The sequence below is a fragment of the Notamacropus eugenii genome, chromosome 1 (assembly GCF_028372415.1).
Source record: "Notamacropus eugenii isolate mMacEug1 chromosome 1, mMacEug1.pri_v2, whole genome shotgun sequence".
NCBI lineage: Eukaryota > Metazoa > Chordata > Mammalia > Diprotodontia > Macropodidae > Notamacropus > Notamacropus eugenii.
The window spans coordinates 282,126,499-282,139,097 of record NC_092872.1 but is presented as its reverse complement, the minus strand read 5'-3'; the positions used below and the strand labels follow the sequence as shown (position 1 = coordinate 282,139,097).

Here is a 12,599-nt window from a genome sequence, read left to right as displayed (position 1 = left end):
GTATGAATCTGTTGTACCATGTCCACAGAGCTAGCATGAGGCTCAAATGAACCAACTGTGATCAAGTACTCTGAAAGCTTAAACCACTGCACCAGTTATCATTTCTATCACATGGGGATGAAAGGGCACTGCAGCAAAGCCTTTCCTCTTGATGAATATACTATCAGCCGATTGTCCTCTAGGGAGCAAGCATGTTAGATCTGGCTCCCAGACTTGTCTGTGAGACAACACTAGGTCCAGGGATGGTTGGAAAAACCACTTAAATCACTAGTAAACACTGAAGTCACTGCTCTCTGTGAGGGTGACTTTGTGACCAGCCAGGGCAGATGGCAGCTCTACGGCTGCCCGCACTGACCAGCTGGCTCCTAGGGGAGGGGTTGGCTCGGCCCAAAGCAGACTCAGAGCCTGCAGGACAATGGGGAAATAGCTTCCTAAAAAGGTTTCCAGAAAGCCCATGCCCAATTCTGCGCCTGGGGACAGATACCCACGTGCCTCCACTGACCTCACTTTCTTCTTGGCTGAGGACAGCAGCTTGATGGACTGCAAAAGGAGGAAGGCCAGGCGAGATTCAAAGATGCTGAGCAGCTTCACAACCTCTTCTCGAGGGAGACTAGCAGCTGAGGGGTCGGGGGCTGAGGCGCTTTCGTCACTCTTGCTCTACAAGGAAAGAATCCCCCTCCTGTCAGCTCTGGATTCCTTCCGTGTATAGGAGAACCATTCACAATCAAGTCTACATCTGGGGCCAGGACCCAGGAAGGAAGCAGTGGCAACTTCCTGCCTCCCTGCATCTCTTGGGGGGCAGGGCCACTATGGTCACTACCTTCCTCTTCCCCCCGTCCTGCCGTCATTCCCCTGCCCCCATTTCTTGGGAGGGGAATTTCTGACAAGGACAATGGGGACTCATTTCACCACAGAGTTTGTCTAAACTAAAGAATTTTGGTGGACAGACGCTGGGGGAAGAGCTCTGACTTTGGTGGTGAAAGGGACTGGGTCACCACTTCTCTGAGAAGGGTCTTTGGAGAGCCTCAAGATGAGATCATTTCATCAGAAAATCCTAAGATGTTCCTCACACAAGGAGGACAACTACTGATGGAAGGGGCTGGACCTTGAGGCCCAGAGAAAGACCCTAACCCATCTACCACACAGTCATCCCCAAGTCAGAAATGGTCCCCAGGGCTGCCCAGGCCAAGCTTGGGCCTTCTGGTTCAGAGTCAATGGGCCTCTTTCCCCTAACTTCCTTTGGGTCTTAGATCCCAGTTCTGTCTGGTCAAGGTTCAAGCAGTTTTCAAGGGGTCACTAAATGTGCTACAATGATACACTTCATTTAACTGCATGTAAAATAATGAAAATTACTTTCCCTATGCACCAGTGAAGGCACTGGGTGGTGGGGTGGATAGAGGACAAGCCCTGCAATCAAGAAGACTCGATCAAATTCAGCCTCAGCCACTTTCTAGCCGTGTGACCCTGGGCATGGAACTGAACCCTGTTTGCCTCAGTTTCCTCATCTGTAAAAAGAAGCTGAGAAGGGATGGCAAATTCCACTGGTGTCTCTGCCAAAAGAACCCAAAGTGGGGTCGTCAGGGTTACATATGATCCCAAATGACTGAGAACAACAACCCACCTAATCATGAGCTTTAGGGTGCAGACATGCAGAAGCAAAGGTCTACCTGGGCCCCACCAGACGTGGCTGGTAGAAATTCTGATTTCACAAAATGTGATCTGGTATAAACTTTGATTTGGCAAAACATTATTTGCAAAACATATGTCACTAACATCTGCACAGCAAATGGTGAAAAAGAACAGTGGCTGGTGCAGAGCAGATGCTTTCCCGTGCTTATTCATTAGAATTCCTGTAATAGCATTTTCCTTTGTAGCTGGGAATTAATTTAATCCATAAAAAAACTGCAGCTCCTGAATGTGGTCAGTCAGAAATCATATAAACGATCGGTACAATTATCACCACGAGGGACATCAGAGGAGTCAGATTTTAAAGGAAGCTTTAGGATAAAGTAGGAGCTTGAAGGGCCCATTTGGAAGTCAAACCATCTTATTAGGAGATGAGCACCCTGCTATGCGCCTCAAAGATACAATCTGCCCACAAAGGAAGATTTATCTCCAATGAATAAATCTGTGCTTTCATTTTTAACTGAAATCAAATCAGCTATGTAATTATTTTTGTAAGGCATTTGTAACTTTGTTCTAGGACTGAGGTTTTTTTTTTTTTTAAGGATTGTTTTCAAGAAGCTATTATTTAAATAAAATAAACTGGAAGTAAAACCCAACTGGGAGAACATGATATAAAGCCAAAGTGGAAAAAAAAAACCACTTTAAAGGCTTGAGTCCCAGTCCCTGGAGGCAGGAAGTGAGGGCTAGAATCTCTTCTCAAGGGGAAGGTCTGTCAGTCAGCATTCCAACAAGACGAGGAATGACCTAGTTTCTTGGGAGGTATCTTTTTTTTAAAGAGCAAACCCACTCATTTCTGTTGCAGAAAGGGCACAGTCCATCTGTCCTGGTTTACCGCTGTGCCAGCTGTGCCCTGGCTCCTCTGCCTGGACCACCCTCCGTGCCTCCAAAGCAACACTGACCTGGTCACCCTCACCCGCGAGCTCCTTCCTCATCAGCTGGAATGCACGCTCGGTCTTCATCATTATATCCAGGGCACCAGACAACGTCTTTAATTTTCCTGCACTGCTATTCTGACCTACAACATTAGACAAGTGTGTTACACAGTTTTTCTGGCCCAGGTAATGAGAACATGACATTGTATAGCCACTGAACGAATACGATGTTAAACCTGATGGATCTGATAGGAGTCAGGTTGTGCCTAAAAATGCCCAGGAGGGAAGGTTTCAGCAAACCCAGGCAAATCAAAGAAAGCAGAGCCAAGAAAACACTGTGAAGGGCAAAGGGCAGAGGAATGTGAGCTCTGGGCTCACCAAGACTGATCAAGGTCACAAAAAAGATGCAGGGGAACTCATTCGCATCCTTCCTTCCTTCACAGAGACCACTGCCACAGAATTGAGATCACCAAGTTAGGCAGGATTCAAACCCACGGGCTTCCTCCATTAACCCACTCCCCAAGTGGTGCACTGGCTTTCAGGCAGGAACTGATCCCGCAGGATGCTGCTCTGGCCACACCAGGGGCATGGCACATCTCATCTATTATGGAACAGATGCTGCTCACAAGAAGGTCTGTCCTAAGTTATTTTCACCGGGATGACACTCTCTGCTAAATCATCTTCACTCTCATCCAGTCTTTCTTTGGACCAACAACGCACATGTGAAAATCACCCAGTCTTCACGAAGCCCCTGCTATGTGTCAGACCGGCCCAGAATGTCCTCTTGCCTCACTCAGTCACAAACTCTACAGGAAACCTTTCTGCTTCCCCTCACTACTGGTGCCTGGAGATCATTCTGTCTCTCAATGGCGTGTTCTAGGCCAGGGAGATATTGTCTGGTCCTTAGACTGTAAGCTGGTTCACTCATGTCTTTGTGTATCTTGTGCTCAGCATAGGCTCTGCTGTCTGAACTGAGCTTTGAAGCAAAGTAGATATTCTGAGAGGGAGATAAGGGAAGGCATACCAGTCATAGGGCACACACTGTGCAAAAGAGGGAGGCCTACTCAGTACAGAGGACCAACTGCAAAGCAGGGAAAATGGGCCAGGGCCTTCAGGCCATGTCAAGAAGCCTGGCTGAGGGAACCAGGCATGTTCAGGGAAAAGGGACAAGGCTTCTTAAATGGTCAGGACCAGGAAAAATGGATGGATGTCACAGAAAGGGCAAATGCAGATTGGATGTAAGGAACAATTCTGCTATAAAAAAAGAGTTCTCGACAGGCCTGCTGGGTTGTCCTGAAGGGCCTGTAGGTTGCCTCAACGCAGAGGTTTTCCCCTTTCAGAGGCTGGTGGCCAAGGTCCCTGGCACCCCTCTGATGCTGTGATTCCCTGACCCAAAGAACCTTCTAGTGAAGGATCCCATAGGTCAAAAAGGAGTGTGAAAACCTTGGGGTTTCAACTTCAGGACAGGGACAGGGCCTCCCAGGGGGGGACAGACAGCACTTTCTTCACAATCTAGCCTTCAGAGCTACACCCAGGCTCATGGTTAGTCTATGTCATGAGGGGGATCTGGCTCCCACCATTCCAGGTACCTTCATAACCCTAAAGCAGGTCCATGGGAATGAAATCAATGGATCAAGAGGAGCTGAACTAGGTAGATGTTAAGTACACAGTAAAAGCATTCTCTTTCTCTCTGCAGAAGTTCATCTATTTGCAGGAGCGCTAAGCTACACCACGTACATAAAGAGTTCACTAAACAATTCATGTGCCATAGTGATTGTGTCTGAAAACCAACTGTATTCCAAAGTGAAAGAAAAAATGTAACAGCCCTACAGGCTGAGAAGTAATTCCTGGGAAGGGCTTGAGGCTGGAAAAGACCCCAGAGAGGCTGACTGTGACGCCCTCATTTCAGGAGGGCGCTACATCTTCTGCTCTGATGGCCACCTGAAAGTTTTTAACCAATTTCATTTGTATGGGCGGAGCGCAGTCCGAGGGCCATATAAAGACTGCCAGTAGACTAGCCCTGATGACTGCAGGACTGTGAGAGCATCAAAAATAATCGCTTCATTTCAGAGAAGCAGGTAAAAAACTGACCTGAAGACAATGTAAAAATGGGCCTTCCTTTCACCCAAGGCCCACCTGGGGCTCCCTCCCACAGGACACCGATGGAGACGGCCCACCCAGACTCACTTGCCATCTGGAACTCGGCAAAGGCCACTCTCTCGAGCTGCACCCTGAGCAGCTCACACGGAGCATCTTTGAGCAGTTGGAAGAGCTTCACAGCCTTGCCATAATGGAGATCAGCCAAGACCCGGTGCTGCTTACGGAGGTGCTCATCCCCGACCTGAAACCAAAGAGGAAGTGGGGTGATCACCTGATGTGGATCCTGTAGGGAGGAGGTCCCAAAGCCTGGGAAAGATGGGGGATTCGGTCACCAATCAAATCAGAAACCATTTGAAGAGCTTTGTGTCCTGGCCTCCCCCCCCCATTGCCCCTGGGTGGGGTGTTTCTAACTTCTCCATAGCCTGAGGGGTGCCGGGAGGGGTGGGTCAAACTGACCACAGGCCGGCCCTTCCAGCTTCTCTGTGCTTAATGTTCTCTCCTCAAAGGCTCTCCCTACTTGTCACTCAGTTCTATTTAAATGTATGAACAAAAAATTATTTTGGGAAAATATCAGAACTAGCTGGGATTCACTGCCCTAAATCAAACTGGGAATAAAACCAATGTGATCAGAGGCCTTAAGTTCACAAGGGATTTCAGAACCTCCTGGGCAGGTGTGTATGTGGTTTCCAGTCCTAACCTTTAAGGCTGATTTATGGGAGGAAACCACACACAGAAAATTTTTCTTTGGAGACACTGTCCAAGAGAATGATGACGACTGTGCAAACAAATTGTGGAAATGACCAACTATCCCAGACCTCACTACTAAAATGCACATTGGAAACAGAGGGGCTTGCTTGGGTCCTGTACACCCAAAGGCATCCATAGGGCAAGCTCATCTTGGGGAGGTGAAGTCCTGTCCCTGAGGACACTGGCTTCTCCTGAGGCCTCAAAACAATTCCTAAAAAGGACCCAGAAGGGGCATGTTTTCTGTAAAAAGAAGTGGGGAGGAAGGAGGACCTTCCTCATACATCATGGTAATTCAATGGGACTGTGAAAAGAAACAATGAATCAGTTTCTGTGACCCCAAATAGACAACTACGCACATGCCACTTTCTCTACAACACAACACAACACAACACGTGTAGGAACTGAGGAAAGAAGATGCCTGCCCGCTCCGCTCCCCAGCTGACTACTGCCAGCAGGCCCACCTGGTTCCTCAGGCAGCTGTGGTACATGGATGCTAGCCGGTGATGGATCGTTGCAGCCCGGTACTGGCAGAGCGGCTGTCGTGCTGATGCTGTGTCTACATCACAGTATTTGAGGGATTTCATCATCGCTTCACTAACTTCCTTCTCAACCTATTAAAAAAATACCAGGACAAAATGCTCAAACCTGCACAGAAAGGCTGAAATGCCTTGATAATCACCACGTATCCCCTTGAGCCTTGGCTCTGTTCTCCCCGGGTTTCCCCAAAGTCCTGCACTGGGCTGGGCCCTGCAGGGTGCACAGGAGGAGTTTTGTAGCCCTGTGCAGGCCACACCCACCATAGAACATGGGAAGACCAAAAGCACAAGCAGAGGACCAGGGCAGAAGGGTCAGAGGACACCTACAGTGACCCTGTCTGAGGGGGGACAATGAGGGGCCCTTGGTGGATGAGGGGGCTCAGGGTACTGGGGGAGGATTCAGGAGCTACCTGCTCCTGTGCTTTCCTGGACAGCGGGGCGTAGTCCTGCTGGAGGGTTGCCATGGTGAAGTAAGTGGTGGACAGCTCCCAACTGACTGAGTCCCACACCGCGGGGTGCACGTCTCTTGTGCCCAGGGATCGCAAGGCCTTCAAATAGTAATCGATGGCCTGGGAGGAGGAACCAGCGGATCATGCCTACTGCCCTTCTCAGAATAATGACTTTAGACAGTTGAAGAAAATGCTCAATTCAGAGAGCCCTCCACCCACTGAATGAGCTGCCTCGCACAGCCAGCATTTATCAGTCAGGACCTGAGCTCTACAACAAAACCCAAGGGGTGAATGAGAACATTAAGATTCCCATCTTTACAGTCACACAACAGCCTGACGAGGGCAGAGGGCATCAGATGCCGCTGTGTTCTTGGTCCAATCAGAATGCATGTGGCCCTGGGGTTAGGCTGTTCCTAAAACGTCTCTCCAGGGCTCCCTGGTGGATATGACCCCTGATGGCCACCAGCCCCATGTCTGCCACCTCCCAGGAGAGGCTGCGCCTGCCTCCAAATGCTCCTCTTTGCAAATGACGTTGGACTCCCTGCAGGGATGCCAAAAAAAAGCTACCCCAATTTCTTGAGGGAAACCTGCTTCACTGTAAGAGGCAGGTTTAACCACCCTCTTAAGAGGGAAAACAAATCTTTCTTAGATCATAACTTGCAGATGGAAATGCAGCTCATCCATTGACCAGCCTATTGGGGATGAATCCTGCACAGAGTGAGTGAGGAGGGCTGAGAAATGAATAGGGATCACCCTGGGAAACCACCCCTAAGCAATCTCTCCCCACTTCCCACCACCTCCAAAGAACCAACCCTCTTACACAGATAGCACACCCTATGTCATTATCTGACTATGACCCTCAGAAAAACTAGAATTACAAAAACTGGCAGAGGGTGCACCATGACTCTCAGTAGGCTGCCACTCATCCCCAAGATATCCTGCATCCCAGTGGCATGGCAGGTGAGGACGACATGGACAATGGCATAGGAGATGGGCTGGTCATAGAGACTGAAGAGACAGGAGGAAGGCCTCTGACAGGCCAGAGAAGATACCAAGACAAGAATGGTGAAGTAGAAGGCAGGACAAAATGGTGCAGTGACAGGCAACAGGTGGAGGAGGTATCTAGGCAAGAACAGGTTCCTATTATTAAGCATCTACTGTATTCTCAGCACTGGTGACAGAAGAACAAAAGTTTACTGTTTTTGGAGGGGCCTGTAGCCCATCCATGCAGTCTTGGCAGTGTGGTGGCTGGGCTCTCCACAGAGTGACTCTCCTGCCACTGATGACTGGGGGGCCTCAGGGAGGGAAACTTCTGGAACACTGGGGTACAGAGACTGGACAGACGGCTCCACTGCTGACTGGGGCAGGCCAGGCCAGGGACTGACTTCTCAAAGAGCAAATCCCACTCTCCACTACTTCAGTGGCTGGGGCTTAGTCCCACTAGCAGGATGCGACTAAGATTCCTTTGGGACCTAAAACTCAGTCTCTGAAAACTGCTGTGGCCAAAAGTGTCACCATCTTGTGGTCTATCAGGTGAAGAGCTTTTGCCAGCCAAGACAAACGGGTGGCCCATCCTTCAGTCAACCCCTACAGCCCTTCCAGAACATGCACCTAATGGACACAAGCATGAAGAAGGAAGGATCACCCCCACTCCATAATGAACAACTAAATCCACTAAGTCAGAGAGAACAAAAACTAACCTCTGAGAAAGCTACTGAATGAAAACTATTCAAATTCTACTGAGCCACTGGCAGCTGTGGTCCTTAATGATCAAGTGGTGGCAGCATGGGACCAAGAGCTAGCTGTTACCTTGTTGTAATACAGTGCCTCTTCAGGAGAAAACTCCCGCCTTGCGTCCTCACCACCAGTTGCAATGGCGGTAACACCATGGGCCTGGGCACAGATCCGCATCAGTCTGCCCGTATTGCAGAGTAACAGTGCAGCATTGGTGGCATCGTCGATGGATTCAAAGTTGTGAATTCCCTTTTCAAAGCAAGAGAAGCTTTTCTTCCACAACTGCTGCTCTGCTGCTGACACGCTTTTGTTCACTTAACAGGGGGAAAAAAAATCATTTATTCCACAGCTTGTCTCAGGACAAACACACCCCATAAAGCTATTCTCTCTAAACCCCTAAGGGCCCAGGGCAAGGGTACTGGACTAGCACCAAATCACACCTGCATTTGGCCCTGAATTAGCCCCTTTCTTGGCATTTGTCCATTTCCCAAGAGCATTCTTCCAGAGGCTAGGAAACCAAGTAAATGGGGCCTGGTGATATCTCAGCATTTCTAATCAATATTGCTAATTGTTTAAGAGTATGGAGATGAGAAGGCAGGAAATCACTATCACTGAGACCATCTGCCCCCAGCACTGTGTGCTCTGACATACCCTCACTGGGGGCCCCACAGGCCAATCCCTGCCCTGACTCTCAAGCCTCTGCAACTGAGTTAAAGAAAGGGCTGGTGGGGGGAGGCTGGGTGGGCGGCTGCCTGAGTTGCAGACTCTTACAGGCTTCCCCTGAAGAGCAATGGTGTCTTCCTGACCCTCTCTGAGAAGATGCTGTCACTAAGCCCCTGGCCTAGTGGGGGGGGAAGGGGGAGGCGAGGGAGAAGAAGCCCTTGCCTGCTCTCTCAGTCTGGATGGCAGCTGCCTGGTTCATGTAGAAGACACCGATTTCGTTCCGAATGTTCCCCATTCTCTTCAGCACCTGGACGTGGTGCTCTGGATTCTGACTTTTTAAATCACTAAACAGCAAAATTTCATTAGCAGCTTCATAGCATTTGCAGCTAACTGCAAGTTGGCACTCTAAGTCTGTCGACAGGTCAGTTGCCCAAGCAAACCCTTTAAATAAGAAGAAGCGAGAGCAAATGTTATAAACTACCGGGAAACTCAACACTAGCTGGTCATGCCTTGTGCTAGGGCTTCCACAAGACAGAACCAGGAAGAAAGGTGGGGTGGACACACCCACAGACAGACACACTCACAATAAATCACTTAGGTCAAGAGTCTTAACAATATCACTATGAACTTTAACACACACATTTTCTTGGACCTGACCAAAGTTACACCTCTCTCCATTTTACACTTGAGGACCAGAACCTAAGAAAGAGGCTCCCAATGAAGACATAAATGCCTTGGGCAGAAAAAGGCCTACTGTGTGCAGGGCACCATTAGGAGGTTACTCAGGAACCAAAAAAGTCAGTGCTAGAATTCCATCAAAGGTTTCTATTCCCAATGCCCAGAAAACTTTCCTTTGTCCTGACCTTGGTCCCCAAAGAAACAGGGAACAGCAGGAAGCAGGACCATTTCTAGAGAGGAGGCATAATCTAACTCCTCCTGCATTAAAAGAAAGTTTTCAGGGAACCTTCCCCAGCTATGGGGATGGTGGGAGACTTTTCCCCCAAATTCAAGCTGGCAGAAGCCAAAGTAGACCAGACAATGAAAAGCATGGGATGACCATGGATCACTTTGAGTACTCTGTGCCCACCCAGGAGCAGTGGGCAGTGCCAGCAAGGCACTCTAGGGCAGAGACGGAGCAGCAGAGTGTCCTGTGTGCCAGAGCCTGTGCTAAGGCCATTCCTGCCCTCATGGAGCTTACATCAGAACAGGGAGATTTGGTGGATGGCCAGGGAGGGCTGCTTTGGTCTGGAAGTTGCAGACATGATGAATGGACCCCAGGCCAGGTGACTGAGCATAAAGATGCCTGTAAATTGGCAATGTCACAACTAAAGCAATGGAAACGCAGAGGACATTTTAGAAATCTTTGTCATGGGAGGGGACAAGCCTGCCTCAGGAGGGTTTTGCTCTCTCTTCTTTCTGGTGGGATATCATGGGTGGGTGGGGGGAGCCAAGAGGTCACTGCATAGCCTCTCCATCATGTCAATTCCCCCACCCCACCCTGCCCTTTTCATTTTATAAGGTTTGGGGAGTAAAGGAGGGAGCAGAGAAGAGTGAAAAATGAAAGTGATTTAAGAATGTAAGAAGCTTCCTAAAACAGTCATTACGTAAATGATGCTCTTCCAATACAGGCAAAACAGGATTTAAGGCATAAGGTAACATCTTAAATACTGTGGTGGTTTATTCATCAGAAGAGAGAAAGGCTAACAGTCTAAGCCACTAAGGGTTCAAGGTCACCAAATACCAGATGGAAAGGCATAAAAAGGTGCAGCTGCGTGTCATTCACATGTAGTCATGTATCGATGTCACACTTAAATACAGACTCTGCTGAATAAACCCTTATTATCTAATTTGTGAGAGGCACTGGGCTTTAATAAATACTTGAATAGCACATGTTCAAAGTGAGCTGAGCAAGCCCTGTGTTCATCAAAAGCAGACACTGTGGAGGAGGCACAGCAGCAGAACGCTCCCAGATGTTTTAGAGAGGGAATGAGCCTCAGAGAGAATGCTGCCTTCTACGTTCTTCCTTATGTTTGCATCTCCTTCCTGTCACATGTGGGGGACTTTTCATCACCTTTGGAGAGTTAGATAAAGATGCCCCAGCACAGCATCATCACCGTGCCACGTGCCACCAATCAGGCTGGTTTGGGAAGGCCCTGGCCACTCGCTGCTCGGCCTGAATGAAGCCACTATTTGCGGTTACAGAAGGTAGGAGGAGCTGCCTGTAGCAGCCTTTCTCCTCCATGCTCCCCCCAAAGCCCTCTGAAAGGTAATTACTAACTGGCTTTCACTGAGGGCTGTCCTCTCAGAGAGGAAGCTGTGGCCAGTCTAGCAGGTGAAAAGGAGTTAAGACAGGAGAACCTTAGAGAAAAAAAGTAAAAAAGTAGAGAGACATGTTCTTGGTCTGAAGAATCATCTCATGAGATCTGGAGCAGCACCCACTATGCACTTAACAAATGTCTGATGCTGTCTGTTCTTTGTTCTGGAAGAGGACTGTGAAATCAGGGAGAAGATACCATGACCTGCAAGTGTACTGTATTGGAGTGAGGCAGGACTGTGCAGTCACCAGCCTCACTTTCTCCTCTGGAGTCATTTGGGTCCAGTGGCCAGATATGGATCAGGATGACTGGAGACAGCCCCAGATGCGGTAGGAGACCTTGGCCCTTTAAAACTTGGCACCTTTCTCAGGTGTCAGTTTGTCTGAGGCAGTGCCCATTCAATGATTAAGGCTAGGTAAGAAGTGAAGCAAAGAAAGGCCTCTTTGACCTAGTCAAAAACAAGTATTTGCTAAATACAACTCACTGAGGCCAGTAGGGGCGCCACAGGGTACAGGCAGAGTCTGGACTCAGGAAGACTGGAGTTCAAATTCAGCCTCAGGCACTTACTAGCTGGGTGACCCTGGGCAAGTCACTTCACTTTGGCCTGCCTGAGTTTCTTCATCTGTCAAATGGAGATAACAAGACCACCTCCCAGGGCTGCTGAGTCCATGCCTGGAATGTAGTAGGTGTGGCTGAAAGATTACCTATCATTATTCTTAATTAGGAAAGATTTCTGGGGCACCCATATATTAGAGAAATGACACATTCCACTAACAAACATGAAATTCTGACAGCCTTGGGGCAAGGAAAGGCGCCTCCCTCCTGCCAGCGAGCCCACCTCGGGCCTACCTTGGCAGCTGGACTCCCTGTGCAGGCTGTGCAGGATCTCCTGGTCCTCCTTAGTCTGGTAGTTAAATTCTTCCAGGTATGCGGCTCTGTTATTGGCATTCTGGGCAAGCATTAACTGGATATCACCACAAAGAGTCAAATACTGAGAAAGAAACAGGAGGACTTCAGAAAGCATATGGGTGCAGAGGCAGCAATAAGTATCTACGTGGAAATCGGAGGAGGGAAAAGAAACAACAATTAATTGTCTTGCCAACAGCCAAACCACCCCCTCCCCACCCACATGGGATCTCTCTCTGATCAGCGTACATGCAGGGCGGGGACAGGGTGACCATACACGTGCACACAGCCCCAAGCCTTTGCCAGATGGGGGGAGGAGAGAGAGATGGTCAGGAAGGGCCCTAGTGGGACTCGGGCTTGAGTAGAGCCTAGATTCTAAGACGTGGATGTGTGTTACAGGCACTGGACACAGCCTGTGCAAAAGCATGGAGGTGGGAGGAGAATATCTTTTACGGAAAAAAAACCAGAAGGCCACTCTGACTGGACACCGAGTCCATCCCAGGGAAGGAGGGATGTAAAATTGGGAAGGAAAGTTAGATGGGAACCAGGTGGCAAAGACAGCTGGGGCTGCCAAAGCTTCCCAGGGAGTGG

General features: G+C 49.1%; 1 protein-coding gene across 4 annotated transcripts in view; it reads right to left on the bottom strand.

Annotated features, from left to right (window-relative positions):
* The window catches only part of EDRF1 (erythroid differentiation regulatory factor 1), a 38,285-nt gene that overhangs the window by 3,411 nt on the left and 22,275 nt on the right, over nucleotides 1–12,599 (bottom strand). For 3 of the 4 annotated variants that reach the window (XM_072629027.1, XM_072629026.1, XM_072629029.1), the window contains 8 exons: nucleotides 11,952–12,152; nucleotides 9,010–9,228; nucleotides 8,200–8,438; nucleotides 6,352–6,510; nucleotides 5,867–6,016; nucleotides 4,746–4,899; nucleotides 2,586–2,701; nucleotides 503–657 (listed from right to left, as the gene is read on the bottom strand). In XM_072629027.1, coding sequence (XP_072485128.1) covers nucleotides 503–657; nucleotides 2,586–2,701; nucleotides 4,746–4,899; nucleotides 5,867–6,016; nucleotides 6,352–6,510; nucleotides 8,200–8,438; nucleotides 9,010–9,228; nucleotides 11,952–12,152 — 1,393 coding nt within the window. The remainder of the gene's footprint in view (nucleotides 1–502; nucleotides 658–2,585; nucleotides 2,702–4,745; nucleotides 4,900–5,866; nucleotides 6,017–6,351; nucleotides 6,511–8,199; nucleotides 8,439–9,009; nucleotides 9,229–11,951; nucleotides 12,153–12,599) is intronic. The other variant, XM_072629028.1, reaches the window with a different exon arrangement.